The sequence below is a fragment of the Aegilops tauschii genome, chromosome 4 (assembly GCF_002575655.3).
Source record: "Aegilops tauschii subsp. strangulata cultivar AL8/78 chromosome 4, Aet v6.0, whole genome shotgun sequence".
In the NCBI taxonomy this organism is placed as follows: domain Eukaryota; kingdom Viridiplantae; phylum Streptophyta; class Magnoliopsida; order Poales; family Poaceae; genus Aegilops; species Aegilops tauschii.
The window spans coordinates 475,807,416-475,834,458 of NC_053038.3; the positions used below are offsets into that span (position 1 = coordinate 475,807,416).

At 48.9% G+C, this 27,043-nt stretch overlaps 2 protein-coding genes across 4 annotated transcripts; both read left to right on the plus strand.

Moving 5' to 3' along the window:
* The first annotated feature begins 11,223 nt into the window (after window positions 1–11,223).
* LOC109782997 (protein FAR1-RELATED SEQUENCE 5) lies at window positions 11,224–15,587 on the plus strand. Of its 3 annotated transcripts, none has more exons than XM_020341625.4 (6): window positions 11,224–11,480; window positions 11,573–11,743; window positions 12,391–12,493; window positions 12,996–14,858; window positions 14,950–15,009; window positions 15,198–15,587. In XM_020341625.4, exons 2-6 carry the CDS (start codon window positions 11,664–11,666, stop codon window positions 15,276–15,278), a joined length of 2,187 nt encoding a protein of 728 aa, XP_020197214.1. In that variant the 5' UTR covers window positions 11,224–11,480; window positions 11,573–11,663; the 3' UTR covers window positions 15,279–15,587. The 3 variants fall into 3 exon arrangements, with proteins under 3 accessions (XP_020197214.1, XP_020197216.1, XP_020197215.1); XM_020341627.4 differs by having other exon boundaries at window positions 11,265–11,480; window positions 12,383–12,493; XM_020341626.4 differs by having other exon boundaries at window positions 11,265–11,743.
* A 744-nt stretch (window positions 15,588–16,331) lies between these two features.
* LOC109782996 (ABC transporter B family member 19) lies at window positions 16,332–22,337 on the plus strand. The gene is made up of 8 exons (XM_020341624.4): window positions 16,332–17,972; window positions 18,059–18,234; window positions 18,341–18,505; window positions 18,598–18,893; window positions 18,995–19,311; window positions 19,399–19,622; window positions 19,729–21,654; window positions 21,829–22,337. Exons 1-8 carry the CDS (start codon window positions 16,922–16,924, stop codon window positions 22,174–22,176), a joined length of 4,503 nt encoding a protein of 1,500 aa, XP_020197213.1. The 5' UTR covers window positions 16,332–16,921; the 3' UTR covers window positions 22,177–22,337.
* Window positions 22,338–27,043: the final 4,706 nt, after the last annotated feature.

Below are 27,043 nucleotides of genomic sequence, written 5' to 3' on the forward strand. Positions count from 1 at the left end.
AGGAACCAGACGATGTGCCCAATGATGCTGCAACGGGGGAAGCTGCTGAAGATCAAGAGGAACCAGTGCCCGATGATGATGATCTCCGCCGGGTCATTGTCGATGCAAGGACGCAATGCGAAAGTCAAAAGGAGAAGCTGAAGTTCGATCGCATGTTAGAGGATCACAGAAAAGGGTTGTACCCCAATTGCGAAGATGGCAACACAAAGCTCGACACCGTACTGAAATTGCTGCAGTGGAAGGCAAAGAATGTTGTGACTGACAAAGGATTTGAGAAGCTATTGAAAATATTGAAGAAGAAGCTTCCAAAGGATAACGAATTGCCCGATAGTACATACGCAGCAAAGAAGGTCGTATGCCCTCTAGGATTGGCGGTGCAGAAGATACATGCATGCCCTAATGACTGCATCCTCTACCGCGGTGCGTACAAGGATCTGAACGCATGCCCGGTATGCGGTGCATTGCGGTATAAGATCAGACGAGATGACCCTGGTGATGTTGACGGCGAGCCCCCCAGGAAGAGGGTTCCTACGAAGGTGATGTGGTATGCTCCTATAATACCACGGTTGAAACGTCTGTTCAGAAACGAAGAGCATGCCAAGTTGATGTGATGGCACAGTGAGGACCGTAAGAAAGACGGGAAGTTGAGAGCACCCGCTGACGGGTCGCAGTGGAGAAAAATCGAGAGAAAGTACTGGGCTGAGTTTGCAGCTGACCCAAGGAACGTATGGTTTGGTTTAAGCGCGGATGGCATTAATCCTTTCGGGGAGCAGAGCAGCAATCACAACACCTGGCCCGTGACTCTATGTATGTATAACCTTCCTCCTTGGATGTGCATGAAGCGGAAGTTCATTATGATGCCAGTCCTCATCCAAGGCCCTAAGCAACCCGGCAACGACATTGATGTGTACCTAAGGCCATTAGTTGAAGAACTTTTACAGCTGTGGAATGGAAACGGTGTACGTACGTGGGATGAGCACAAACAGGAGTTTAACCTGCACGCGTTGCTGTTTGTAACCACCAACGATTGGCCCGCTCTCAGTAACCTTTCAGGACAGACAAACAAGGGATACCACGCATGCATGCACTGTTTAGATGACACTGAAAGTATATACCTGGACAAATGCAGGAAGAATGTGTACCTGGGCCATCGTCGATTTCTTCCGACCAACCATCAATGTCGAAATAAAGGCAAGCATTTCAAAGGCGAGGCAGATCACCGGAAGAAGCCCGCCATGCGTACCGGTGATCACGTACTTGCTATGGTCAATGATTTACACGTAATCTTTGGAAAGGGTCCTGGCAGACTAGCTGTTCTGAATGACGCTGAGGGACACGCACCCATGTGGAAGAAGACCTAGAGGTCCGCTCTTCAATCGACGTGATGCACGTGACGAAGAACCTTTGCGTGAGCCTGCTAGGCTTCTTGGGCGTGTATGGGAAGACAAAAGATACACCTGAGGCATGGGAGGACCTGCAATGTTTGCACGAAAAAGACGGCATGCCTCCGAAGCAGTATGAAGGTCGTGCCAGCTACGCTCTTACAAAAGAAGAGAAATAAATCTTCTTTGAATGCCTGCTCAGTATGAAGGTCCCGACTGGCTTCTCGACGAATATAAAGGGAATAATAAATATGCCAGAGAAAAAGTTCCAGAACCTAAAGTCTCATGACTGCCACGTGATTATGACGCAACTGCTTCCGGTTGCATTGAGGGGGCTTCTACCGGAAAACGTCCGATTAGCCATTGTGAAGCTATGTGCATTCCTCAATGCAATCTCTCAGAAGGTGATCGATCCAGAAATCATACCAAGGCTAAGGAGTGATGTGGCGCAATGTCTTGTCAGTTTCGAGCTGGTGTTCCCACCATCCTTCTTCAATATCATGACGCACGTCCTAGTTCATCTAGTCGACGAGATTGTCATTCTGGGGCCCGTATTTCTACATCATATGTTCCCCTTTGAGAGGTTTATGGGAGTCCTAAAGAAATATGTCCGTAACCGCGCTAGGCCAGAAGGAAGCATCTCCATGGGCCATCAAACAGAGGATGTCATTGGGTTTTGTGTTGACTTCATTCCTGGCCTTAAGAAGATAGGTCTCCCTAAATCGCGGTATGAGGGGAGACTGACTGGAAAAGGTACGCTAGGAGCGGACTCAATAATATGCGGGGACGGGCATTCTTGGTCTCAAGCACACTACACAGTTCTACAGAACTCTACCTTGGTGACCCCGTATGTTGATGAACACAAGAACAGTCTGCGCTCCAAACACCCGGAGCAGTGCGACGACTGGATTACATGTGAACACATCAGGACTTTCAGCAGTTGGTTGGAAACACGTCTCAGAGGTGACAACACTGTTTGTGATGAGTTGTACTCGTTGTCCAGGGGACCATCTTTGACTGTATTGACTTACAAAGGATACGAGATAAATGGGAATACATTTTACACGATCGCCCAAGATCAAAAGAGCACCAACCAAAACAGCGGTGTCCGCTTTGATGCAGCAACCGAGAGGGGAAAGGACACATATTATGGTTACATAGTGGACATATGGGAACTTGACTACGGACATGATTTTAAGGTCCCTTTGTTTAAGTGCAAATTGGTCAATCTGTCAGGAGGCGGGATACAGGTAGACCCATAGTACGGAATGACAACAGTGGATCTAAAAAATCTTGGGTACACTAACGAACCGTTCGTCCTAGCCAATGATGTGGCACAGGTTATCTATGTGAAGGACATGTCTACCAAACCGGGAAAAAGAAAAGATAAGGAAGCGAATACATCATACGATGAGCCAAAGCGCCACATAGTTCTTTCAGGAAAAAGGGACATCGTGGGAGTGGAGGGCAAGACAGACATGTCTGAAGATTATGAAAAGTTTCATGAAATTCCTCCCTTCAAAGTCAAGGCTGACCCAAGCATCCTGATAAACGGTGAAGATTATCCATGGTTACGGCGCAATAAGCAAATGACACAAGCGAAGAAAAAGTGAAGACTTTCTCCCGCAACTATTATGATGATACCATGCCAACTTTGTAACAGACGAGTATGATACCATTGTCCATTTTGTACACGAAGTGCATCCAGTTTTTGCCGTAACCCTCTCAACTTTCTTGCACATGCTATGTGGATGAAATGATGATACCATGCCAACTTTCAACCTTTTCAGAGTTCATTTGAAATGCTTTTCAATTTCAGGGTCTTATAGCTCAAAATAATCAATAAATGCATGAAAAATAAGAAATGAAGTTAGAAAGGGTTGAAAATTGATGATGTGGCTTTGAATGGTGCATTTTGAACACACAAAAAGTCAGGAGTTCAAATAAGTTTAAAAAAATAAAATCCCTTTGTAACAGACGAGTTTCCGTATGAAATCCTGATACTTCGAAAGAGATTGTCCGTTTTGTACACGAAGTGCATCCAGTTTTTGCCGTAACCCTCTCAACTTTCTTGCACATGCTATGTGGATGAAATGATGATACCATGCGTCCTTGCTGCCCGTGCTCGCCGACGCCGCCAGGCTGCCCGTGCTTGCCGTCGCCGCCGCCCGCTCCTCGTCACCGCCCACTCCTCGTCGCCGTCGCCCCGCGCCGTTGCCCTGCCCCGACGCGCCACCCCGGCCCGTGTCCCTGCCCCGCCGCCCCGGCCCGTGCGCCCCTGCCCCGACGCGCCGCCCCGGCCCGAGCCCCTGCCCCGACGCCGCCCCACGCCCCCGGCCTGCCCCGACCACACGCCGCCGCCACGTTCGGTCCGGCCGCCGGCCTTCCTCTCTGTTTTTTTCATATATATGATATTTTTTCAGATTTTTTGTTCATATATATGATGATTTGTTTTTTGCATTTTTATAAAAATGTATATATGTATGTATGTTCTCTGTGCATATAAAAGTTAGATTTTTAGTACATTTGGGTACATTTTAGGTTAGTTTCATTTAAAGAAAAGTTTTATATATTTAGGAAAAGAAGGAAGAGAAGGAAGAAGGAAGAAGAAGAAAAAGTTTTATATATGCAAAAGTTACATTTTTAGAAAAGTATTATATATCTAGCTAGGAAGATAATGAAGAAGAAGAAAAAGAAGGAGAGGTAAAAGGAAAATAAGAAGAAGAAAAAAGAAGAAAAAGAAGAGGAGAAGAGGAAAGGAATAGAGGAGAAGAAGAGAAAATTGAATATTCTATTTTCTCTTCTTCTCCTCTATTCCTTTCTTCTTCTCCTCTTTTTTTTCTTCTTTTTTTTCTTCAATTTTCTCCTCTATTAATATCTTCTTCTCCTCTTTTTATTTCTTCTTCGTCTTCTTATTTTTTATCGGGTATGTCGTTGTCGATATACCCCCGTGTCCCGATAACTTCAACACGAGGGGGGGTTCGACCTACCCCCTCCCCGATAACATTATTTTCCCATGTATGTATGTCGTCGTTGTCGATATAACCCCCTCCCGGATAACTTCGACCGTGATAACTTATACCACGAGAGCACCCCCCGGCCCTCTCGCTCGACCAAAACTCTCGAGGACACCCAAACCCTAGAAAAAAACGATGTTGGTCTCCTACCCCCTCCCGCCGCGCCCCTACCCTTGAAGCGTTGCCGAGGCCACCCCAAACCCGGAATAAGCTAGGTCTACGTTTGCACTAATATATCCACCTGCTGTCATGTTTGTGTAATAATTGCCATGTTGTAATATTTGCAGAAACAATGGAGCACGGACGAGACGAGGAAGCAGAAGAGGTATTGGGGGACATAATCTTAGCCGGAGGTGATGTCTTGTCGTATCTTAACGATAATGATGGTCTGGAAGAACAGGGTGAAGAAGCAGGCTACGGTGATCGAAGAGTGGAGGAGGAAAGACATGATTATGATGGCTCCGGTGACCCAATGCTGGTGCAAGAAGGAGCCCGTGGTGATGGCTCCGGTGACCGAATAGATCAGTCCGGCCAGGTAAATATATTAGTTAAGCCTGTGCTGACTAGCTAATTGATGCATTCATTATTTTGGTATGTACACATATTAATTAACTCTCGTCTTTCTTCTTTTTTTAGCCCTCCGGATCGAGCACAACTTCGGTAAAGAGACGAGGCCCGAAGAGAAAGTTGCGCTCGGATGAAAGGTTTGAGATCACAGCAATCGCGCGCGACGGCCAACTGATTGAACCCATCCGGACAAAGGAAGCATTTGCTGCTCAGTGTGGGGTTCTTGTTAGGGACAAGATCCCGAACAGCATCCACCAATGGTATAAGCCTAAGAAGGAAGACCCTGAGGTGTCTTATGTCAATGATATGCAGAAAGATGATCTTTGGACTGAGCTGGAGGCAAATTTCACCCTACCGCCAGAGGAGGATCCGGAGAAGCCAGTTAAAGAGCAATTAATCAAGTCTCATGCTCTTAAGAAGATGGCAGACCTATTCAGGAGGTAGAAGAATGAGCTGAAAATGTTTGTCGACAAAGAAGAGACACCAGAATTCATCGGCAAATATGAGAAGATCAGAGATCACTGGCCCGCATTTGTGGCCCACAAGACATCGGAAAAGAGTAAGAAGTTGTCAGCGACAAACAAGAAAAATGCTGCGAAGAAGAAGCTTCACCATCGCACGGGGTCAGGTGGCTACCTCAAAGCCCGGCCTAAGTGGGCCAAGGCTGAGAATGATCTGCTTGATAAAGGGATCGAACTAGAGACAATGAACTGGCCAGACCGTTGCCGGACTTGGTTCTTCGGGGCTGGCGGAACCTTGGACCCTGTATCAGGGAAGTGCGTTTGGACGGACGAGCAAATGAGAATACCAGTCAAGAGGCTTCAGCACTATATCGATGCAGCGCACCAAGGGACGTTCGTTCCAGACAGAGAGAACGACGAGCTCACAATGGCCCTCGGGAATCCTGAGCACCCTGGACGGACACGAGGCACGCCAGGCTCCGTTCCGTGGAAGGCTGGTTTTCCGGACGCAGGCGGTTACAAATGCCAGGAGAGGAGGAAAAAAGTGGAGCAGACCCAAATTCAGAAGCTACACGAAAGGGTTCAAGTGCTAGAGGAACGAGACGTAGCTCGCAGCAATCGACCTACCGAAACTACCCCTGAAGCTACCCCGCCGTCTCAGCGGAGAAGCAGCGTGGCTTCCACCGAGCTGCTTCAGCCGGAGCATGTCTTGACGGCTCCTGCTAGCTACCCCGTGGATGCTATCACGGAGTCTCAACATTGCCACCTTATGACGCGTTGGGAGAACTTCAAAGTCAAGGCGGCTATCGGCTCTGTTCGACCTCCTGAACCCGGTGCAACTTTTCACTGTCGTCCGATTCCAGAAGGATATGCTAGGGTGACGATGGACAAAATAACGGAGGGATTTGAGGACCTCCAGCTTGACCACCCTACCGGTGAAGGGGAGACTCGGCTGGGTTCTGCTCTGAAGACTCCATGCCTATGGCGGAAGGAACTCGTCAACCTTCCGAACTGGACGCCTCCGGCGAGTAAGGGCACTCCGCCTCCTCCTCCGCCTCCTCCTCCGGCGAGTGATCAGGGCACTCAGCCTCCTTCTCCGGCGCGTGGCGGCACTCCGCCTCCTCCTGCGGCGAGTGATCAGGGCACTCAGCCTCCTTCTCCGGCGCGTGGCGGCACTCCGCCTCCTTCTCCGCCTGCGCCGGCGCGCCCGAGCAGCCAGCCTCCTCCTTCTCCGCCTCGTCAGCAAGGGCGGAAGAGACCCGCCGCCGCTCCGGCTGCTCCGGCGCGTCATAGTCCTTCTCCTCCGCCTCGTAAGCAAGGAAAGAAGACAGCCGCAGCCGCTCCGTCTGCTCTGCCAACGTCTAGCAGTACAGCCAGAGGCGGGAGGCAATACAGATTCGGTCCTTCTTTGAAGACTCCAGAGAAGTTACCATACGAGAGGAGCGAGGAGGAAACCACGAAGATCGTGCGAGCCGAAGTGACGAACTTCTTTGAAGGGGTGAAAGCAAAGAAACATCCACCTCCGGAGGAGAAGGTAGATCCGATGAAAGCGAAGCGCACTCTGGCTGCCCTAACAAAACCACCAAAGTCTCCTCGCTCAGTACTGTCAGTGATCAAAGGTTAAAAGATCGACGAGCTGGGAAAAAATTGCCCAGCTCGGCGAACAAGCGAACCAATCGTGCCCCCCGCTCAAGGTGTCTAGCGACATCGTCGCTAACGATCCGAGGATGGTGGCCGGTTATAGCAATCTTGGAGATTACCTGCCCGACGATGTACATTATGATTTCTTGGAGGTGGACGAACACAGATACCATTACGGGAAGCCTCTCGTCAAAGATGAAAGATCTCTAACAACGATGATGCGAAGATTACATGATTGGTACATGAAAACCTGCAGAGAGTCTGGGGGGGAGGGATACTTTGATGCTGAGAGTTAAAGAGGAGCATGACCTCGTTGGAATTGAACCGTTGAATGTTCCATTTGAGGAGTTCTTCCAGTTTTTCAATCAAAAGGCCCTCGATAAATCAACAGTCACTTGCTACTGTCTATAAGTAGTACTACTTCTGTCATTAAGTCTCTCTATATAGGTCAGCTCTTTCATTGCATGTATTTATAATTATCCTCACTATATTATGCAGATTGAAGATCGTCGAATTGAAGAAAAGACAAATCGGTGATATTGGATTCATTAACACAAATCTCATAGATGCAACTGAGGTTAAATATCATGCCGAAAATACCGAGGCCAACTTGCTACGATCGTTGGTAATAAATGAAAACAAAGATATAATACTCTTTCCTTACAACTTCAAGTGAGTGTTACTGTCTTGTGCATATTCGGTTTCCCTTATTAGTCCAGGTTATAGTAATGTAATTGATGACTTATGCATGCGTGCACAGCTTCCACTATATTCTCCTAGAGATTAAGCTTGAGCAGGGAGTAGTAACCGTCTTAGACTCGAGACGAAAAGATCCCCAGGACTATGCGGACATAACTCAAATGCTCGAGAAGTAAGTTAAATGGATCATTATCCACCATATCAGCAACTTTGTTCATTTCCTGATATAAAGTAATTGTTTTCTTTGTCTGGCAGGGTTTGGAGAAAATTCACCAAAAAAGCTCCGGGACTGCTGAAGAAGCTGCAATTTAGACACCCGAAAGTAAGTACAATAGTAGCATGTTCCGCGCATCTCCTAGTGATTCAAGCGCTAGTTTCATCAATGCCATTTAACATGCTTGCTTATCAGTTTGATTGACCTCTATTTCTTGTAAAGTGGTTGTGGCAGGAATAAGGGAATGATTTCTGTGGATACTACGTTTGCGAGTCCATCCGCCACACGACCTGTGAGCGGGGCTACTCTGACGAACAATATGAAGTGCGTAAGCAATAATATTCACAATTTTATTTTATTACCATCATTTGTGTTGAGTTTCATTTATTCATATATATATGTATTGACCCCCTTCTTCAAATTAGATCTTTCGGATGCGGGATGAACTCCTCGCACCAGATCGTATGCGAGCAATTCAAGAGGAATTGACGGCATTCTTCCTTGACCACGTGATCGCTGAAGATGGAGAATACCATGTGGACCTTGACTTCGTATATAATTAGGAGATCATATTGTAAGAGATAATTATTTGTATATATGTAGCCAGTAGTGTCGGATAGATATACGAGAACTTGTTGTTCGACCAATCTCTCGGAGAAGGAGAGGTGGTCGATATCACTTCTCTCTGTATGCATATGTTCATGACGATCTTCTGTTTCCTTCATTTTCTTACTAGCTAGCATGTCTAATCCTCTCTATACGTATATAGTACGTAGCGTTGACCAAGCACGGAGATAAGAGAAGACACTTCTCTCTATTAATTAGCTAGCTAACACAATATACGAAACACCTAAATTAACCCCCCAAAACCCCCAAACCCCCCCTTTCAAAAAAAACAAAAACCCCAGCCCCTGAAATGCTGACGCGTGGATGCCTATTGGTCCCGGTTAGTGCCACCAATCGGGACCAAAGGCCCTCCTGCCTGGGCTCACCGCACTGGCCACGTGGAGGCCCATCTGTCCCAGTTCGTGTAAGAACCGGGACTAAAGGGTTAGGGCATTAGTAACGACCCTTTAGTCCCGGTTCAAAAACCGGGACAAAAGGCCCTTACCAACCGGGACAGATGACCCTTTTTCTACTAGTGATCTCCATCACGGAGCACTTGGAACCAATATCCTGAGGTAAACTTTAGTAACTGATATTAGTTCAACTAACCACATTGTCATCACACCAAAATATAGTATAAGTGCCACTTGCACTTTCAAAGTGTGTTGTCGCTTTGAACTTCTTCCCTTCGCCCAATTGCCTAAACCAACTTTACTGCAAATTCGGCTAATTATTTTACTGGAATTAAATGTACGAACTAACCCTGTCTTTTTAAGATGCACGCCCATGGGTATACATTACTTATATTCATAAAAATAATGATACATACTTAGATGATGAGACAATGCTGGTGGGGGGGGGGGGGGTGGAAAAAGGTAAACGAAAGATGGATTGGCTTAGCTGGTAGTAGATGATGCTCCCCAAGTCTATGGGTGGCATGGGGTTCAGGGATATGCGGTTGCTAAGGGCAAAATATTTTCCGAATGGCAACATATTGGACACTATATTTCCATCATCCAATACTTCAGCGGTATGGATGGGCATTGTGCATTGTCTAGAACTATTGAAGCAACGCATTATTTGGAGGATGGGTAATGGGTCGTTAATAAAACCTGGCGGGACCCTTGGATACCCCGAGGCCATGACTTCCGGCCCATTACACCAAAGCGCAATTGCAGATTTAAATGGGTGGCTGATTTTTTGGATGAACATGGCGCATGGAACTTACAACGGCTACATGCTCATTTTGGGGAGATGGATGTCAGGGAGATCATTAAAATTAGAACATCCCCGAGAAATAGGCAAGACTTCTTAGCATGGTTTCCGGAAAAATCGGGTTATTTTACGGTGAGGAGTGCCTACCGATTGGCTAGTAGCAACATGAACATGGTGGTTGCAGGAGGGGCTTCGAGCAGTAACCCGACTGGCAGTCGACCAGTTTGGCAGTGCATATGGGGGTCGCATGTACCTCAAAAGATGAAGATTTTAGCATGGAAAGTTGCCTCTGGAGCATTAGCTACCAATGTTTGCAAGAAGTATAGGCATATTTCAAAAAGATCAACGTGCCCACTTTGTGGCAGATAGGAAGAATCAACCTACCATGCTTTGATCGCATGTGAACATGCAAGAGAATTGTGGGAACTTATGAGAGAAAGGTGGCCATTACCTAATGATTCTGGACTTATTGATGCATGGAATGAATGGCTACTAGACCTACTTGCTCGCCGTGGACAGTATGAGCGGGACTGTATCATTATGCTAGCCTGGAGGATTTGGTCCTTGAGAACGGATAGTACACATGGGAAAGATGTCCCATCAGCTCAAGTATCTGCTGATTATCTTCAAAGCTATATGTTATCGCTTGAACTGTCTAGGAGATACAGTATAGAGGAGCTTATGAAAGGGAAGATGCCGGTCGTGGAAGTGAGGCCGGAAATAGAAAGGAAGAAAGCAGCAAAAACTTTGCCATGGCCGGCGCCTATAGCGAATCGTGTTGCTCTGTCTGTGAATGGATCTTTCTTATGAGTGGACGGAACGGCGGCGGCCGGCATTGATCTTGAGACGACATGACGGTGGGGGTTATCTTCGCTGCATATCGATATATTTTTAATTGCAACGATGCTCTTGAGGCGGAGTTACATGCTATCATGCAAGGTATGGCATTGGCATTGCAACATACTGAAGATCTTGTTATTGTCCAATCGGACTCCTCGGAAGCATTGTTAGCTTTGTGCGGGGAAGGCCTCTGCACCCGAGCTCATCTGCAACGGCGCTGACGAAAAAAATCAAAACAAATACAAAAAAATTTAAAAAATTCTAATTTTTTTTGTGCGGTAGACAATTTGATGCGTGAGGTCCCCTCCAATTTTCAAGTCATTTGGACATATGAGAAGCTCTCAGCAAAAAGGACAAATTGAGGGTCTGAAAAAATGTTTACTGTTCATGTATTGTTTTGAACCCCTTTGTCTTTTTTGCTGAGAGCTGGTCAGATGTCCAAATAACTTGAAATTTGGAGCGGGCCTCACGCATCAAATTGTCTACTGAAGAAAAAATAAAACTTTTTGAATACTTTTAGATTTTTTTATAAATTTTTTTTTAACCGGATGCAAATGAGGCTCCGCACCAAAACGCTCGGCGAACTATTCCATATGCCCACCGGCCACCGGAAGCAGGAGATCGCGCGTGGCAGGCATAGAGCGCTCCGTCGCCGTGCCCCCGGTATCCCATCTCCCACACCAAATCCCAATCCGGCTCCCTGCCCCGCACCAGCGCCCAAAACCCTAGCTTTAAACCCCCGAATCCAACCGATTCCCCCACCGATTCCCGCCATTTCCCGCCGGAACGGCGATCCACCGGACCTGGATCGGTTCCTTCTGTCGCTGACCAACTCTAGGTTTGCTCCGGTTGTCCCGAGAGCTCTGTTCTTGTCCCTTTTTCTTTCTAGGACGGATACTCCAATCCAATTCATCCTCCGGTCTGTGGCAGGTTTATTTCCTGCGCGGACAGCACCAAGGTGTCTATTCCCAGCTAAATTTCGAAGAAACATTGTCCCTTCTCTGGTTCCTGTTTGGTAAGCATGGAGTTCGAGGGCGAGGGGGGCATTGGTGTTGGTCTAGGCGATGGCGATGGAGACAACAGGGTGGACGAGCCTACCAGGTGAAGAAACCAAAGGAACATGCTGTCTTTTACATTTGATTGTCCAGTGCCAAGATTTTGTCTGCGCAACCGATTTTGACATTGACATTAAATTGAGGAGGATGTGCCCAAATCTATGCAAAATAGGAAGTGCCACTGGGTGGCTTGGAGGCTAGTTAAAGTTCAGCATCTGTACTGCTAAATCTTGTCTGTGTGAGAATAGAGATTTGTGGATAATATGGATTCTAGGTGTAGTCTACTTAGCCTTTACATGGGTGCGTTCTGCAATTGTGGAAATGGGACCTTTGTTTTAGGCGCGTTCTGTAGTTGAGGAAATTGGACCTGCATTCATAGACTGACAGGGTGACCAGCTGGTTAGCTGTTCACTGTATAGCGTATACCGTCTTTTCATTTCATGGGTGTGAGAAAATAGTAATCATCCATGAAAGCCCACTGCATATGACACACATTAGTTGAGTTTCTATTTTGTCTACAATACTGTGCCTCTTACTGTGCAATAGCAAGGGCGTAACATGTGTGTGATTTTTGTAGTGTCAAGAGAATGCTGCGACTTAGTACATGTTTACTCCCTTTCTTCAATTAGGGCCTCAACACCGCATCCCTGTGGCAGTGAGATAATTTCTAACTCCTTTGTTATAGTTATTCAGATGCCTACGCTGTGGAATTAGCGCAAATGCGACGCCTCATATGCGCCGTGGACCAATGGGACGGCGGACTTTATGCAATGCATGTGGAATAGCATGGGCAAAGGTAGGCACTATGTGTCCATGACCACTTATGTTTGGTACTTATTCACTTCATCTGTGTTGGCTTAGTGTGTTTAATCAATTTCGCTCACTCATGTTGTGACTTATAGGGCCTACAATTCCTGTGCTTGTTCATAGACTCAAATCGCATTGAATCACCCATCGTTTTTCTTTCTGTAAGTATTGTCTTGTGCTCTCTACTGAGCAAAAAAATAATGTTCATGTGAATTGGCTAGTATGGGTCAGAAGAGCTTTTCTGTTCACCTCAATTTTCTGGAGCTTGTATTGTGTATTTTAGACTTGCATATACTTTTGACATATCGATTCTCGTTGATTCATAGTAGAGCGGCATATTTTGTATTAATATAGCATGGCCAACACTTTACATAGTCAAATGTTTCTTAAAAAGATCATATACATACTCAACATAAGCAGAGAGTATATTATATCCCCACAATTATGTTTTATTTAGCATGCTAAATCATTAATCATTTGGATGCAAGCAGGGAAAATTGAGAAAAGTTATTGATTCTGACACCCCCATAGATGATGCTACTGTTGCCAAAATGGTGCCTGAAGTTGGCATGGAATTTGACAATGAAGATAAAGCATATGAATTCTATAACAGGTATGCTGGACACATAGGCTTTAGTGTTCGTAAGAGTTCATCGGACAAATCAGCTGACAACATCACAAGATCAAGAACTTTTGTATGCTCGAGGGAGGGTTTCCGTAAGGACAAGAAAGGAGCTAATGAAGTTAAAAGGCCACGGCCAGAAACAAGAATAGGGTGCCCCGCACGGATGATTATTAAGATTACATCCTATAATAAATATCGCATTGCTGAATTTGTAGCAGACCATAACCATCAGCCAGCACCCCCATCAACCATGCATATGCTGAGATCTCAGAGGGTGATTACTGAGGTACAAACAACTGAATGCAACTCCTCAGAAGATTCCACAACACCGTCAAGGTTTTCTGGTGACTCTTTAGTACAGCAGGCAGGAGCTTTTAGAAATGTTAATTTCCTCCCTGCAGATTACAGAAGTTCCCTTTGTTCAAAGCGTATGAAAAATATGCAGCCTGGTGATGCAGGAGGTGTTGTGAAGTACCTGCAGAGCATGCAGCTAAACAATCCGTCTTTCTTTTATGCTGTCCAGCTCGATGAAGATGACAAACTGACCAACATTTTCTGGGCCGATTCCAAATCTAGAGTTGATTTCAGCTATTTCAGTGACGTGGTTTGTTTGGACACAACATACAAGATAAATGCACATGTAAGGCCATTAACTCTCTTCCTTGGAGTGAATCACCACAATAAAATCTCCATATTTGGTGCTGCTTTGCTTTATGATGAATCGGTGGAATCGTTCAAGTGGTTGTTTGACACATTCAAGATAGCTACAGATGGAAAGCAGCCAAAAACAATATTGACCGATCAATCAAGTGCAGCAAGTGCTGCCATAAGCGCAGTATGGCCAAGTACAATTCACTGTCTTTGCCCATGGCAAGTGTTCCAGAACACTGTCAAACACCTTAATCACATCTTCCAAGGCTCTAAAACATTTGCAAAGGATTTCAGCAGATGTGTTTATGATTATGAGGATGAAGAGGGTTTCTTGGTAGGTTGGAGAACCATGCTAGAGAAGTATGATCTAAGAAACAATGAATGGCTTCATAATTTATTCGAAGATCGAGATAAATGGGCATCAGCGTACAATCGACATGTATTCACCGCAGATATAAAAAGTTCATTGCAGTTAGAAAGTGTTAGCAATGTCTTAAGAAAGTACTTGAGTCCACAGTTTGATTTTTTGTCTTTTTTCAAGCACTATGAAAGAGTGCTGGATGAGCATCGCTATGCAGAGCTACAAGCTGATTTTCATGCAAGCCAAAGCTTCCCGAGAATCCCTCCCTCGAAAATGCTGAAACAAGCTGCCAACATATACACACCGGTGGTTTTTGAAATTTTTCGCAGAGAGTTTGAGATGTTTGTGGATTCAGTGATCTACAGTTGTGGGGAGTCTGGAACTGCATCCGACTATAGAGTAGCAGTAACAGATAGACCCGGGGAATACTATGTTAGGTTTGAATCCAGTGACTTGTCTGTTGTTTGCAGTTGTAAAAAATTCGAATCAATGGGTATCCAGTGTTGCCATGTGCTGAAAGTCCTTGATTTCAGAAATATAAAGGAGTTGCCACAGAAATATTTTCTGAGAAGATGGACGAAGGATGCAAAATCTGCAGATAGAAGCAACCAAGAATTCTTGAATGATGGAGCTTCGCAGACTCTAAGCTCTTGTTTAAATGCTCCTGCGCCAATTATAGGTCAACCACAAGTGCACTTGAATAATCTCCATGACCATGTAAGTTGATCAAATGCAGCATTTTCATTAAGAAGTTACTTCCGATTCTTAATTCAGGCTGAGAATGATACACACGACATGGCACTCACAGGTCACTTCTATTTCTACTTCCGGCCAACAAGCCCTTCAAGGAAACGCCCATGGAAACCAGGTATCACACACTGATTGAACTGAATTTAGATGTAGTGCACTTCAACTTGTTACGCCATGAGTGTCGGTTTTTATTTCCTTTTCACAGTATATTAACATGTGCCTGGTGCTGTTCCACCTCCTGTCAACGACTCACAAAATTAGACATTAGAATGGTTTATGCTTTTCTGATTTTGAGTTGCTGTGCAGGGTTATGCCCCTTTAGCAGGGATGAACCAGCAGCCATTTATCGGAGGTTTCCCCCTAAACCATGAAACAGGTCTTGGATGAAAAGTGGGCCTTACGCTTTCGCCATGTCGTTCCAGAAATCCTGAAGTTTCTGGTATTCTGTAAGGCCCCTGTTACTTATTTTGTAGTAGCAATATGCGCAGTTAGTTGGATCTTATTTGTTGTAAAGAAAAATAATAATAGCCGTAGTTCGACTATAGAAATTCACTTAGCTTTGAGATGGTAATAATAAAGAGTCGAACTGTTAGCATTCATACATACATAGCATATGTCACGCCGATGTTGCAGGAACAGTTAAACCGCTAGTATTTTGAACGGGCAAAATTGAAACGAAGAGTTGTGTTATTTACTCATGTTGTCCACATCTAAATGCCGACACAATGGATCACCTGAATGAACTTGCTGCGCTTTAAACTCTTCTATTATAAAATCATGTTTTGCTTCTCCAGAAATTGTTTTGGCCGGCCGTAGAGGTTGTGCATACTGATCGCTCCCATGGCTTGACTGGGTGAGTGTACCTAACCAAATAGATGAAATCCACGAGCCTGCTTTTCCTTGAAAAACAAGACACTTTCTAGGTAAGCAGCGCTGATGAAACAGTGCTGTTTCCTCGCCACTTGGAAGATGACCGACCAAACAAACATTAAGCTATTGACCGGCCGGCGCAGCACTACCTGAAGAACCATTGTGTTTTAAATACTCAGATTTGAATTGTAACGCGGCCAACCATCGCTCGTCTGAAGAATAGACAGCAGATAATCATACTGTATTTTTTTTTTTGCTTGTGAATCAGATAATCATACTGCTGCTTTCCAAATCTTAGTAGTATTACAGTGTACGGAGGAGCAGAGAGCGAGAAATGGGACAAGGGCCGTGAAACTGCAAGAAAATGACGGGCTGTTCGTAGGCTAGCTGGGCATATTCTGGGACGAACTTCATGGGGCGTCGTGGGCGCCGGTGACGAATTTGGACCGTCTCGCGCGGCTCAGCTCATAGGCCAGCGGATCACGCTCCAGGCGATTGACACGAAGATGTGTTCTTGGTGGCAGGCTGCTAATGAACTCCCAACCCTGTCTAGTACATATCCGAGTACATTCATTCATTAAATAATAATAAATAATCCATTGGACATTGGCGTTGAGAGCTTTGATCACATCAAAGAAAAGAAACAACCATCTAGTTCAGGCTCCACAAGTTTAGTGCTGAATCCACAGCGCAAGAATACAAGGTACGCGAGGAGTTCATTGTCTGGAGCCTGGCAACAGGGTTCCTATCTCTGTCTCCATTTGTCGAAGCCGTCGTGCATCGCTATGTTCACTGGACAGCTCGGACTTGGTAAAGCATCAAGTGTTTAGTATCATATGCACAGTGATTTCAGAAAAAAAAAGGCATGATATTTACAGAGTTCGCCCATAGTGCAGGCAGAATCATGTCAGGCACGGCGCCATTCATCACGTCACGAACACGAAACAGTCAAATCCAGTGCAAATATAACTCATATACCGTTGCTCATCCTGGCTCAGGCACCTGGTAGTACAAAAGAGACACAGCGCGCGGCGTCGTGCCCAAGGGCCGTGCCGTCTGTCCGGCGACTGGCGACCAAGCGACGAGCATCGGGAGCTACACCCGAGAACCGGAGCACCTTCTTATCATCGGACCCAACGCCACCTCTTGGAGCTGCGACCATGGCCGACTTCTCCTTCTCCCGCTCCGGCCCGCAGCCGCAAGGGCAGGGCCGCCGGCGCCAGGGCGCGGGCAGCCCCTACCCGACCCCGGACAACTCCACCTCCTTCGCCGGCGGGCGCGCCCCGCGCGGACAGCGCCGCCGGGGTGGCGCCTACGATGACATGTCGTGGCAGAGCTCCGTGTCCTGGCAGCCCGACACGTCGTGGGCGCAGCCGCACGGCCTCGGCGCGGCCGTCGGGCCCTGGGGCCTGGCCGGCTCCGACGCCGCCTCCCGCCGCGGCCCGGCGCTGTTCCAGCGCACGGCGCGGGACTACTACCTGTCGCGCCGGTCCGGCCCCCGGACGCACCGCGACCGCTCGTCGTCCATGTCCACGGTGCACCGGCCCAGCGGCGTCGTCAGCACCGTCGCCGGCAAGCGGCTCGAGCTGCAGAGCGTCGTGACGGACGCGAGCCGGGCCGCCGCCGTGGCCCCCGACGTCTCCTTCGCCAGCAACGACGACTGCAGCATCGCCGCGTCCGTCGCCCCTGCCGCCGGCGCCGTGGACAGGGCGATGGTGAGGTACGGCGCCGGCGCCGGCGCCGGCGCGCGCACCCCGGTGTCCCGCGACGTCTCCTTCTCGCGCGACAACCACAACAAGCTGTACGTCACCCCCGCCCCCGTGCAGCGGGACGTGCCCAGCTTCGGCTACGACGTCAGCGCCACGTCCTACAGCCAGAGCCGGAGCCGGTACTACGGCGACGACGACGCCGGCGGCTACGAGTTCGACGACGAGGAGGAGGACGACGGCGAGGTCGAGCTGAGGGCCGGGAAGCCGGTCAGCGTCACCGGGCTGTTCAAGTACTCCACGCCGATGGACATCGTGCTGCTCGTGCTCGGGTGCATCGGCGCCATGATCAACGGCGGCTCGCTGCCCTGGTACTCGTACCTCTTCGGCAACTTCGTCAACAAGATCGTCGCCTCCGACAAGGACCAGATGATGAAGGACGTCAGGCAGATCAGCGTGTACATGGTCATCCTAGCCGTGGTTGTCGTCGTCGGAGCGTACCTCGGTGAGCACACCCATGGCTGTTGTTCTGACATGCCATTCCTCATGCATAAATCTACTGCCAGTACTGATGAGCGTTGGTTGGCGCAGAGATCATGTGCTGGAGGATCGTGGGCGAGAGGTCGGCGCTGCGGGTGCGGCGAGAGTACCTCAAGGCGGTGCTGCGGCAGGAGATCGGCTTCTTCGACACGGAGGTGAGCACCGGCGAGGTGATGCAGAGCATCTCCAGCGACGTCGCACAGATCCAGGAAGTCATGGGGGAGAAGGTAACCAAGATTACATTGCTTAAACACGATGCCCGTATCCACAAAAACACATGGCTAAATCCTCCCAGCGCTCTACCTGAACTGCTGTACTTGTGCATGTACATAGATGGCAGGGTTTGTGCATCATGTCTTCACCTTCATCTTCGGCTACGTGGTTGGGTTCAGAACTTCATGGCGGATCGCCCTCGCCGTCTTGGCCGTCACGCCGGTCATGATGGCCTGTGGCATCGCCTACAAGGCCATATACGGCGGCCTCGCCGCCAACGAAGAGGTATGTTTCTTGCTCACTGATGGCTGAAGGGAAACTGACATGCAGTCTGAACTGAACATTTGTGTTGCTTCTGATCATCGATCAACAACTAGGCGTCGTACCAACCCGCGGGCAGCGTGGCGCAGCAGGCGATCAGCTCGATCCGGACGGTGCTGTCGTTCGTCATGGAGGACCGGCTGGCCGACCGGTACGCGGAGTGGCTGCGCAAGGCGTCGCCGATCGGCGTCAAGATGGGCTTCGCCAAGGGCGCCGGCATGGGCATGATCTACCTGGTCACCTACTCCCAGTGGGCGCTGGCGCTGTGGTACGGCGCCAAGCTCGTCGCCCAGGGGGAGATCAAGGGCGGCGACGCCATCGCCTGCTTCTTCGGCGTCATGGTCGGAGGAAGGCAAGCACGACGCCGGTGCCAACGCGCCATCACTTTCTCTGTCGCTAGGCTTGTTGGCTGGTTGTAACTTTGGAAATGGTGGTCGTCGTGCGTGTGTGCAGGGGCCTGGCGCTGTCGCTGTCGTACTCGGCGCAGTTCGCGCAGGGGACGGCGGCGGCCGGGCGGGTGTTCGAGATCATCGACCGGGAGCCGGAGATCGACCCGTACGGCGCCGGCGGGCGGGCGCTGTCGGCGGTGCGTGGCAGGATGGAGTTCAAGGACGTGGAGTTCGCGTACCCGTCGCGCCCGGAGTCGCTGATCCTGTACAACCTGAACCTGATAGTCCCGGCGGCGAAGATGCTGGCGCTGGTGGGCATCAGCGGCGGCGGCAAGTCCACCGTGTTCGCGCTCATCGAGAGGTTCTACGACCCCACGCGAGGTACCATGGATGATCGATCGGCCGATGAAGTTCAAACTGTATCTTGTTGGAAGTTCATGCAAATTGTATCGTGTTGGTTGTGTGCAGGGACGATCACGCTGGACGGGCAGGACCTCGGGTCGCTGAACCTCAAGTGGCTCCGGTCGCAGATCGGGCTGGTCGGGCAGGAGCCCATCCTGTTCGCCGTCTCCATCATCGAGAACGTGATGATGGGCAAGGAGAACGCGACGAGGCAAGAGGCCATCGCCGCCTGCACCAAGGCCAACGCCCACACCTTCGTCCTCGGCCTCCCCGACGGCTACGACACGCAGGTGACTAAATCCATTAACCAAACTGATGATGCCGATGCTCAGGATGGCCTCACTAGTCTGTCTGTTAAACAAACATTTTCATTTTCTTTTCTTGGTTTATTACTAGGTTGGCGACCGCGGGACCCAGCTGTCGGGGGGACAGAAGCAGCGCATCGCGCTCGCGCGCGCCATCATCCGGGAGCCGCGCATCCTGCTGCTGGACGAGCCCACCAGCGCGCTCGACGCCGAGTCGGAGGCCGTCGTGCAGCAGTCCATCGACCGCCTCTCCGTCGGCCGCACCGTCCTCGTCATCGCGCACCGCCTCGCCACCGTCCGCAACGCCGACACCATCGCCGTGCTCGACCGCGGGGCCGTCGTCGAGTCCGGCCGCCACGCCGACCTCATGGCCCGCGGCGGCCCCTACGCCGGCCTCGTCAAGATCGCCTCCGACAGCGGCAGGTCCGACCCTGCCGTCGCCCCCGGCACCCCTGGCACGCCCGGTGCGGCGGGGTACAACAGCTTCACCGACAACTCGGGGTACGACGTGTCGGTGTCCAAGTCAAGGTACGGCGGCATTCGCGCGATACAGGAGGAGGAGGCGGATGCCAAGGACGCGCGCGGCGGCAAGGGCGCCGCCAAGTTCAGCGTCTCCGAGATATGGGAGCTGCAGCGGCAGGAAGGGCCGTTGCTGATCCTTGGGTTCCTCATGGGCATCAACGCCGGCGCCGTGTTCTCGGTGTTCCCGCTGCTCCTGGGCCAGGCCGTCCAGGTGTACTTCGACCCTGACACGGACAAGATGAGGCGGCAGATCGGGTACCTGGCCCTCGCCGTCGTGGGTCTCGGCTTTGCCTGCATTCTCACCATGACGGGGCAGCAGGGCTTCTGTGGCTGGGCCGGAGCCCGGCTCACCATGCGCGTCCGCGACCGCCTCTTCCGCGCCATCATGCGGCAGGAGCCCGCGTGGTTCGACGAGGAAGACAATGCCATGGGCGTCCTCGTGACACGGCTCGCCAGGGACGCCATCGCCTTCCGCTCCATGTTCGGCGACCGGTACGCCGTGCTGCTCATGGCCGTGGGCTCGGCCGGCGTCGGCCTCGGCATATGCTTCGGGCTGGATTGGCGCCTCACGCTCATTGCCATGGCCTGCACTCCACTAACGCTAGGCGCGAGCTACCTCAACCTGCTCATCAACGTCGGCGCCAGGTCCGACGAAGCCGCGTACGCGCGGGCCAGCAGCATCGCCGCGGGCGCCGTGTCCAACGTGCGCACCGTCGCGGCGCTCTGCGCCCAGGGCGGCATCGTCGGCACGTTCAACCGGGCGCTGGACGGCCCCTCGGCCAAGGCCCAGCGCAAGTCGCAGTACATGGGCATCATCCTGGGCCTCTCCCAGGGCGCCATGTACGGCGCCTACACGGTGACGCTCTGGGCGGGCGCCTACTTCATCACCAAAGGCTGGTCCACCTTCGGCGACGTGTCCAAGATCTTCCTCATCCTGGTCCTGAGCTCCTTCTCCGTGGGCCAGCTGGCCGGGCTCGCCCCCGACACGTCCGGCGCGCCGACGGCCATCGCCGGCATACTGTCCATCCTGAAGCGCCGGCCGACGATCAACGAGGAGGGCACCAAGCGGCGGACGATCAAGGACGGGAAGCCGATGGACGTGGAGCTGAGGAAGGTGATCTTCGCGTACCCGTCGCGGCCGGACGTGACGGTGCTGAACGACTTCTCGCTGCGCGTGAAGTTCGGGAGCACGGTGGCGGTGGTCGGGCCGAGCGGGAGCGGCAAGTCGACGGTGGTGTGGCTGGTGCAGCGCTTCTACGATCCGCTGGGGGGGACCGTGACGGTGGGCGGCATGGACGTGCGGGAGCTGGACCTCAAGTGGCTCAGGGGCGAATGCGCAATGGTGGGCCAGGAGCCGGCCTTGTTCAGTGGGTCTATCAGAGAAAACATTGGGTTCGGCAACCCGAAGGCCGCGTGGGCCGAAATCGAGAATGCTGCTAAGGAGGCCAACATCCACAAGTTCATCGCTGGGCTTCCCCAAGGCTACGACACTCAAGTGAGTACCACTGTTCACAAATTGTTCTTAAAAAAACTGCTCACAAATCTCAACTTTCAATGCCAAACTTAACATTTGTATTTACTCAAAACTTAACATTTTGTATATTAAGATGTTGTTTACATGATTTTGACACATTATAGACATTATAAACTAACCGCTTATTTTTGGCAGGTTGGAGAGAGTGGGGTGCAGCTGTCAGGTGGTCAAAAGCAGAGGATTGCGATCGCACGAGCAGTCCTGAAGCAGTCGAGGATTCTGCTCCTGGATGAGGCGAGCAGCGCGCTGGACCTCGAGTCCGAGAAGCATGTGCAGGAGGCGCTGCGACGAGTGTCGCAGCGCGCGACGACGATCACCGTGGCGCACCGCCTCTCCACGATCCGCGATGCCGACCGCATCGCCGTGGTGAGCGCCGGCAGGACCGTGGAGTTCGGCAGCCACGAGACCCTCCTCGCGAACCACCGCGATGGCCTCTACGCGGCCATGGTGAAGGCCGAGATCGAGGCGCAGGCGTTCGCGTAGAGTACAGAACGAACTATGAACTGATCCCAGTGTTCAGTAATTTGAACATTATTTTTTGACGTGTTTTACGTGACCAAGTTCTTAGTAGGTAGTCAATATATTATTTCGGCAATGTTACCTAGACCACAAGATGAATAAACTTTGCGAGAATACAAGGATTAGATGGAATGTCCATTTTCACAATATATGAACTCCGGCCGGACGCCTGATAATGATGCCGCGAAATGGAGAGAAAACAAAATTAGGGAGAAAACCCGTACTTAGCAAATAAGATGAGAAATCTTGCTCGACGAGACAGGCGAGCTGCTCTTGGAGATGATGGGATTAATTAAGCGGATTGATGTGGCCATGGTATCAGTTGAGATGGATTCGGTGAGCAACCTGGATGTGGATCTGTTGTGATCATTGAGCCGGTTATTTTATTTGTTGTCGTGCTGGGCATTATTTGTGAAAAAAAGAGAGAAAGAAACAATACTCGCCAGCTCCACAGACATCTCGCATAAGGGAGGGCATATTCTTTGTTTATTTATAAATTGTGTAGTGAAGATTCTGGCGCTCATTTGGAACTGGCGACCATGTTAACGGTGGCAGTTGTTAAGGTCCACATGACAGGAATTAGTTGATTAATTGTTCCAGACAATCAGTACTCTACCTTTTCGTTATGATGCTATGGAGTACCGACCTTCCCTCATTAGTATATGTTGGTAAATTATTATACAAGTGGATGTATGTGTATCTACCGAACTTGTGTAGTAGGAGCAAATCATTGCTGCCCCCACATTATTTTGTGGCCGAGGAGGGAAAAGATGGCATCGAAACTGTCATTTTCTTTACAAGTTGACATTTCGTCATCGCGAGGTTGCTGTTTCAAGCTTGGTTTCCATAATATCTTGATGAAATAGTTGGTGCATCGCCTTATCTCGATGTCCAATTTCTTCCGCCTTACCCTGAACAAGTAGGTTTCCACTGGTAGTACATTCATTAGGAGCATAACTTGCTGAAGCGTTCATATAGGTCAGGAATAGAAGAAACCTAGCTACTGCTTTGCTTGGGTTGCTAATTTCTATGCTTAATGCTACCCATATTCTTGACGCAGTGGTTGATGGAGTAATGTCTTTGAATACTTCCCGTAAGCAACGACGGCGTAGTATCAACAGATCGTACGCTGGCCGTCTCCATTTAGCAGCGATTGATCCAGGCTCCACCGGACATAATACCAACGAATCCAACCCCTTCTCCATCAAACCCAATCCATTTTTTATTGAATGGAAGCAAAGACTATGCTCCATCGTATTGCTCCCTCCGGATGGGACAAGTTGGACACATGTTTTTAGGTTTTTGTTTTGATGATTAGTGAAAAATATGTTATATTATGTCATAAAAATATATATTTAGATGACCTATTCCTTATGATTTTTTTATCTAAGTTCCCGTGCCAGACTTATATTCTCATCTGGATGGAGTAATAAATGAGTTTTTAGAACAAATATTTACAAACAAGCGAACGCATTCGGACTAAATATTCAAGATGGTCCCACTCCTTTGACTAAATGCTTGGTTGAGCTTCTGCTGAAAGCCCCTCAAGATAACATATTCTTTCAATTCATGAACCAGTAGGAGTATTCTGAAGATAAACTTGACAAATAATCATGAGATTGCACTGAGTGAGATAGACCAACAGATGGTACTGCCGCGGAGGTCATGCCATGTGACAAAGCTACTGAAAAAGCTATTCCAAATTTTGGGAAAACTTGGGGTCGTGTAGTTGCAACTGAGATAAGCAATTGGATCCAAAGAGATGATAGGACTATCGTAGAACCTGGACATTTACATGTATATCTAAAAGTATGGTGTTAATAATTCCTTTGTTCTACTTAACAATTTCAATCGACGAGTTTTTGGGAAGATACTTGGTTGGGTGACATTCCATTAGCATTACAAATACTCGATCTTGTATAATATTGTGTTCAGAAAAGAGGATTCAGTGGTTGCCGTTCTTGGGGCTAGTCCTTTGAACATCCAATTTCACAGGGCTTTATTGGGTGACAAATGGACCAAGTGGATCCATTTGGTTTCTAGATTGATGTCAATTAATCTAACTCACATGCCGGATTCCTTCCAGTGGAGGTTAACCATTAATGGTGTCTTCACTGTGAAGTCAATGTATGCGGATCTTATGGATTCTGGTCCTATTTTTCGCAGAAAACATATTTGAATAACAAAGGTTCCTTCAAGATTAAAGTTTTCATGTGGTTTTTTGCAGAGGGAGGTACTTCCTACCAAGGATAACCTTGCTAAATGTAACTGGCATGGCAGCAAACAAAAATTACTGTTTTTGCGACCAAGAGGGGACAATTCATCATTTATTTTGTCATGTCTGTTTACTACCTTGCTCTGGCGCATGATTCATGTTACCTACAATTTAGCACCGCCAACGAATATTCTAAATTTGTTTAGAAACTAGTTGGGCGATTCATCATGAGTTGAAGTGCCAAATCCATGGGGAGTTTGTGCCTTTATCTGGGCAATATGGAATTAGAAAGGATCAGGGAAGTTCAAAAGGAGGACCCTGAGATTAAGAAGAAGACAAACCTGAAGGAAAAGGTGGAAGGTTTCCACGAGGACGATCAACGAGTGTGGTTTGAGAATCGAGTCTGTGTGCCCAACGATCGGAGTTGAGGAAGTTGATCATGTAGGAACCACACGACTCTTCCTATTCTATACATCCCGGTAACACCAAAATGTATATGGATTTAAAGGGAATATTTTGGTGGAATGGAATTAAGAGGGACATAGCCGAGCTAAGCGTTTTAAGATGACTGATAATACCACTTATATGTAGCACTGCTGTCTTGGTCACATCGGAAAGAAACATATGCAGAAGCTTCATAAAGATGGAGTATTAACGTCTTTTGATTTGAATTATTTAACACATGTGAAGCTTGTATGATGGATAAAATGACTAAAACACCGTTCACAGGTCATCCCGAACGGGCGCGTGAATTGTTAGAAATAATACATACTGATGTATGCGGTCCGATGATCACACCGACGTGCGGTGGATACTTATACTTCGTAATCTTCACTGATGATTTGAGTAGATATTGTTATATTTACTTGATGAAACATAAGTTTGAAACATTTGAAAAGTTCAAAGAATTTCAGAACAAAGTTGAGAATCATTGTGGCAATTTTTTTTCTGCGATTTGATTGTGGTGGAGAATGTCTAAGTCATGAGTATAGCAAACATCTAAGTGATCGTGGAATTGTTTCACAACTTACTCCTCCTGGAACTCCATAGAGGAATGGAATATCTGGAGGCGTAACTGAACCTTGACATAGTGAGTTCGATGATGTCCCTTACTGATCTGCCTTTATCATTTTGGGGATACGCACTTGAGACAACAACATATACACTAAACAGAGCACCTTCAAAGTCTGTTGAGTCGACACCATATGATGTCCCTTACTTCTTTAGCAAGAAACCCAATTTGTTGCATCTCAAAATTTGGGGTTGTGAAACTTATGTAAAACATTTACAACCAAATAAACTCGATCCCAAAGCAGACAAATGTTACTTCGTAGGTTATCCCAGAGCAACACTTGGGTATTCCTTATATCAAAAGTCCGACGACAAAGTGTTTGTCGCAGAACTGGACACTTTCTCGAGAATGAGTTTCTCGCTAAAGAAGTAAGTGGGAGGATAGTAGAGCTTGACGAGATTGCTAAATCTCGGACAAAAATAAGCTGGACTAACGAACCGGAATTTGTTCCGAAAGTTGTCCACAACTGAACCAGAAGTTCCGGGCTCCGGATGTTCCGAGCGACGGTCCAGTCTGGTTCCGGGGTTACCAGAGAGTTTGCACGCCAGGGGTTGTCTTGGGCATCGAGGGCTGGACGTTCAAGGGAGGCTGGAGGTTCCGGGCGCCGGAGGTTCCGGGTAGGGTCCGGGCTGGATAGAGAGTTTGCACTCCTCTTGACGCTGGCTGTCCCTCCTCCACCAACCCTTGGTTCTACGGGATGATCGTTGTACCTAATCACACACAATATCTCTGCTTGAGGTAGTGACCATGTCTCATTCGAATGTAAGGGGAGTTCGAGTAGGAGAGATGTCACCTCAGTTTGAATAGCACGTGCGCCAGCTCTTGTCATGGGTCCACTTGGAACTTGGGGAGTTAGTGTCCATGGGGAGGACCGTGGGATTCTCCGCATCAGCCTCCTTATTACGTGCAAAAAAATGATTCCTCCCCTGCTAGCTGGGACCCACCAGATTTGCAGGCTGACTTGTGGGCCTACTAAGTTGACGCGTATTCAGAGTTTTTTCAACTTAGTCAACAAACGACTCTAGTAGCAGTGACCGTTGGATGTTAATCCAATGGCTGTGCTGCTTGGTCAATCTATGATCTTCTTGCTCCAGCCGCTCAAACCAGCACAGGCGGGACCGTCTGCTCATGCCTCCCGTGGTCGGCTATGCTGTCGTGCATGCCTTGCCGTCCCACCATACACACACTGCTGGCCAGGCCATCCCTTTACCCACCCACACCTCCTGTTATTCTTCGGTGACGGCAGCCGAATCAGTAAACCCTCGTACTCCCCTTCGTGTGGGCAACCACTACCGCGTCTTCCCCGGCTCTGGGTCGTTCCCTTCCTAGGCCTCACCATCGTCTACCGTCTTGGTGCTCTCGATATGACATCGTCAACGCAGTCAATCAACGATAGCCTGTCGGATCACGGGTTCCGGCAAAACCCTTAAGGTTCGAACTCTGGGGTGCGCGCGAAGTTCTTTCCCTATCGATCCACGCCCTAGCTTGCTAAGATCTCACGGACGAACTCAACGAACTCACAACACAAGAGACACAAGGTTTAT

Excerpts from the sequence above, each read along its gene's own strand:
- LOC109782997 (XM_020341625.4), top strand. The coding sequence starts at position 11,664 with ATGGAGTTCGAGGGCGAGGGGGGCATTGGTGTTGGTCTAGGCGATGGC. Across the intron at positions 11,744-12,390 it reads AGGGTGGACGAGCCTACCAG|ATGCCTACGCTGTGGAATTA; the intron begins GTGAAGAAACCA and ends ATAGTTATTCAG. Across the intron at positions 12,494-12,995 it reads GTGGAATAGCATGGGCAAAG|GGAAAATTGAGAAAAGTTAT; the intron begins GTAGGCACTATG and ends GGATGCAAGCAG.
- LOC109782996 (XM_020341624.4), top strand. The coding sequence starts at position 16,922 with ATGGCCGACTTCTCCTTCTCCCGCTCCGGCCCGCAGCCGCAAGGGCAG. Across the intron at positions 19,312-19,398 it reads GTTCTACGACCCCACGCGAG|GGACGATCACGCTGGACGGG; the intron begins GTACCATGGATG and ends GGTTGTGTGCAG. Across the intron at positions 19,623-19,728 it reads CCGACGGCTACGACACGCAG|GTTGGCGACCGCGGGACCCA; the intron begins GTGACTAAATCC and ends GTTTATTACTAG.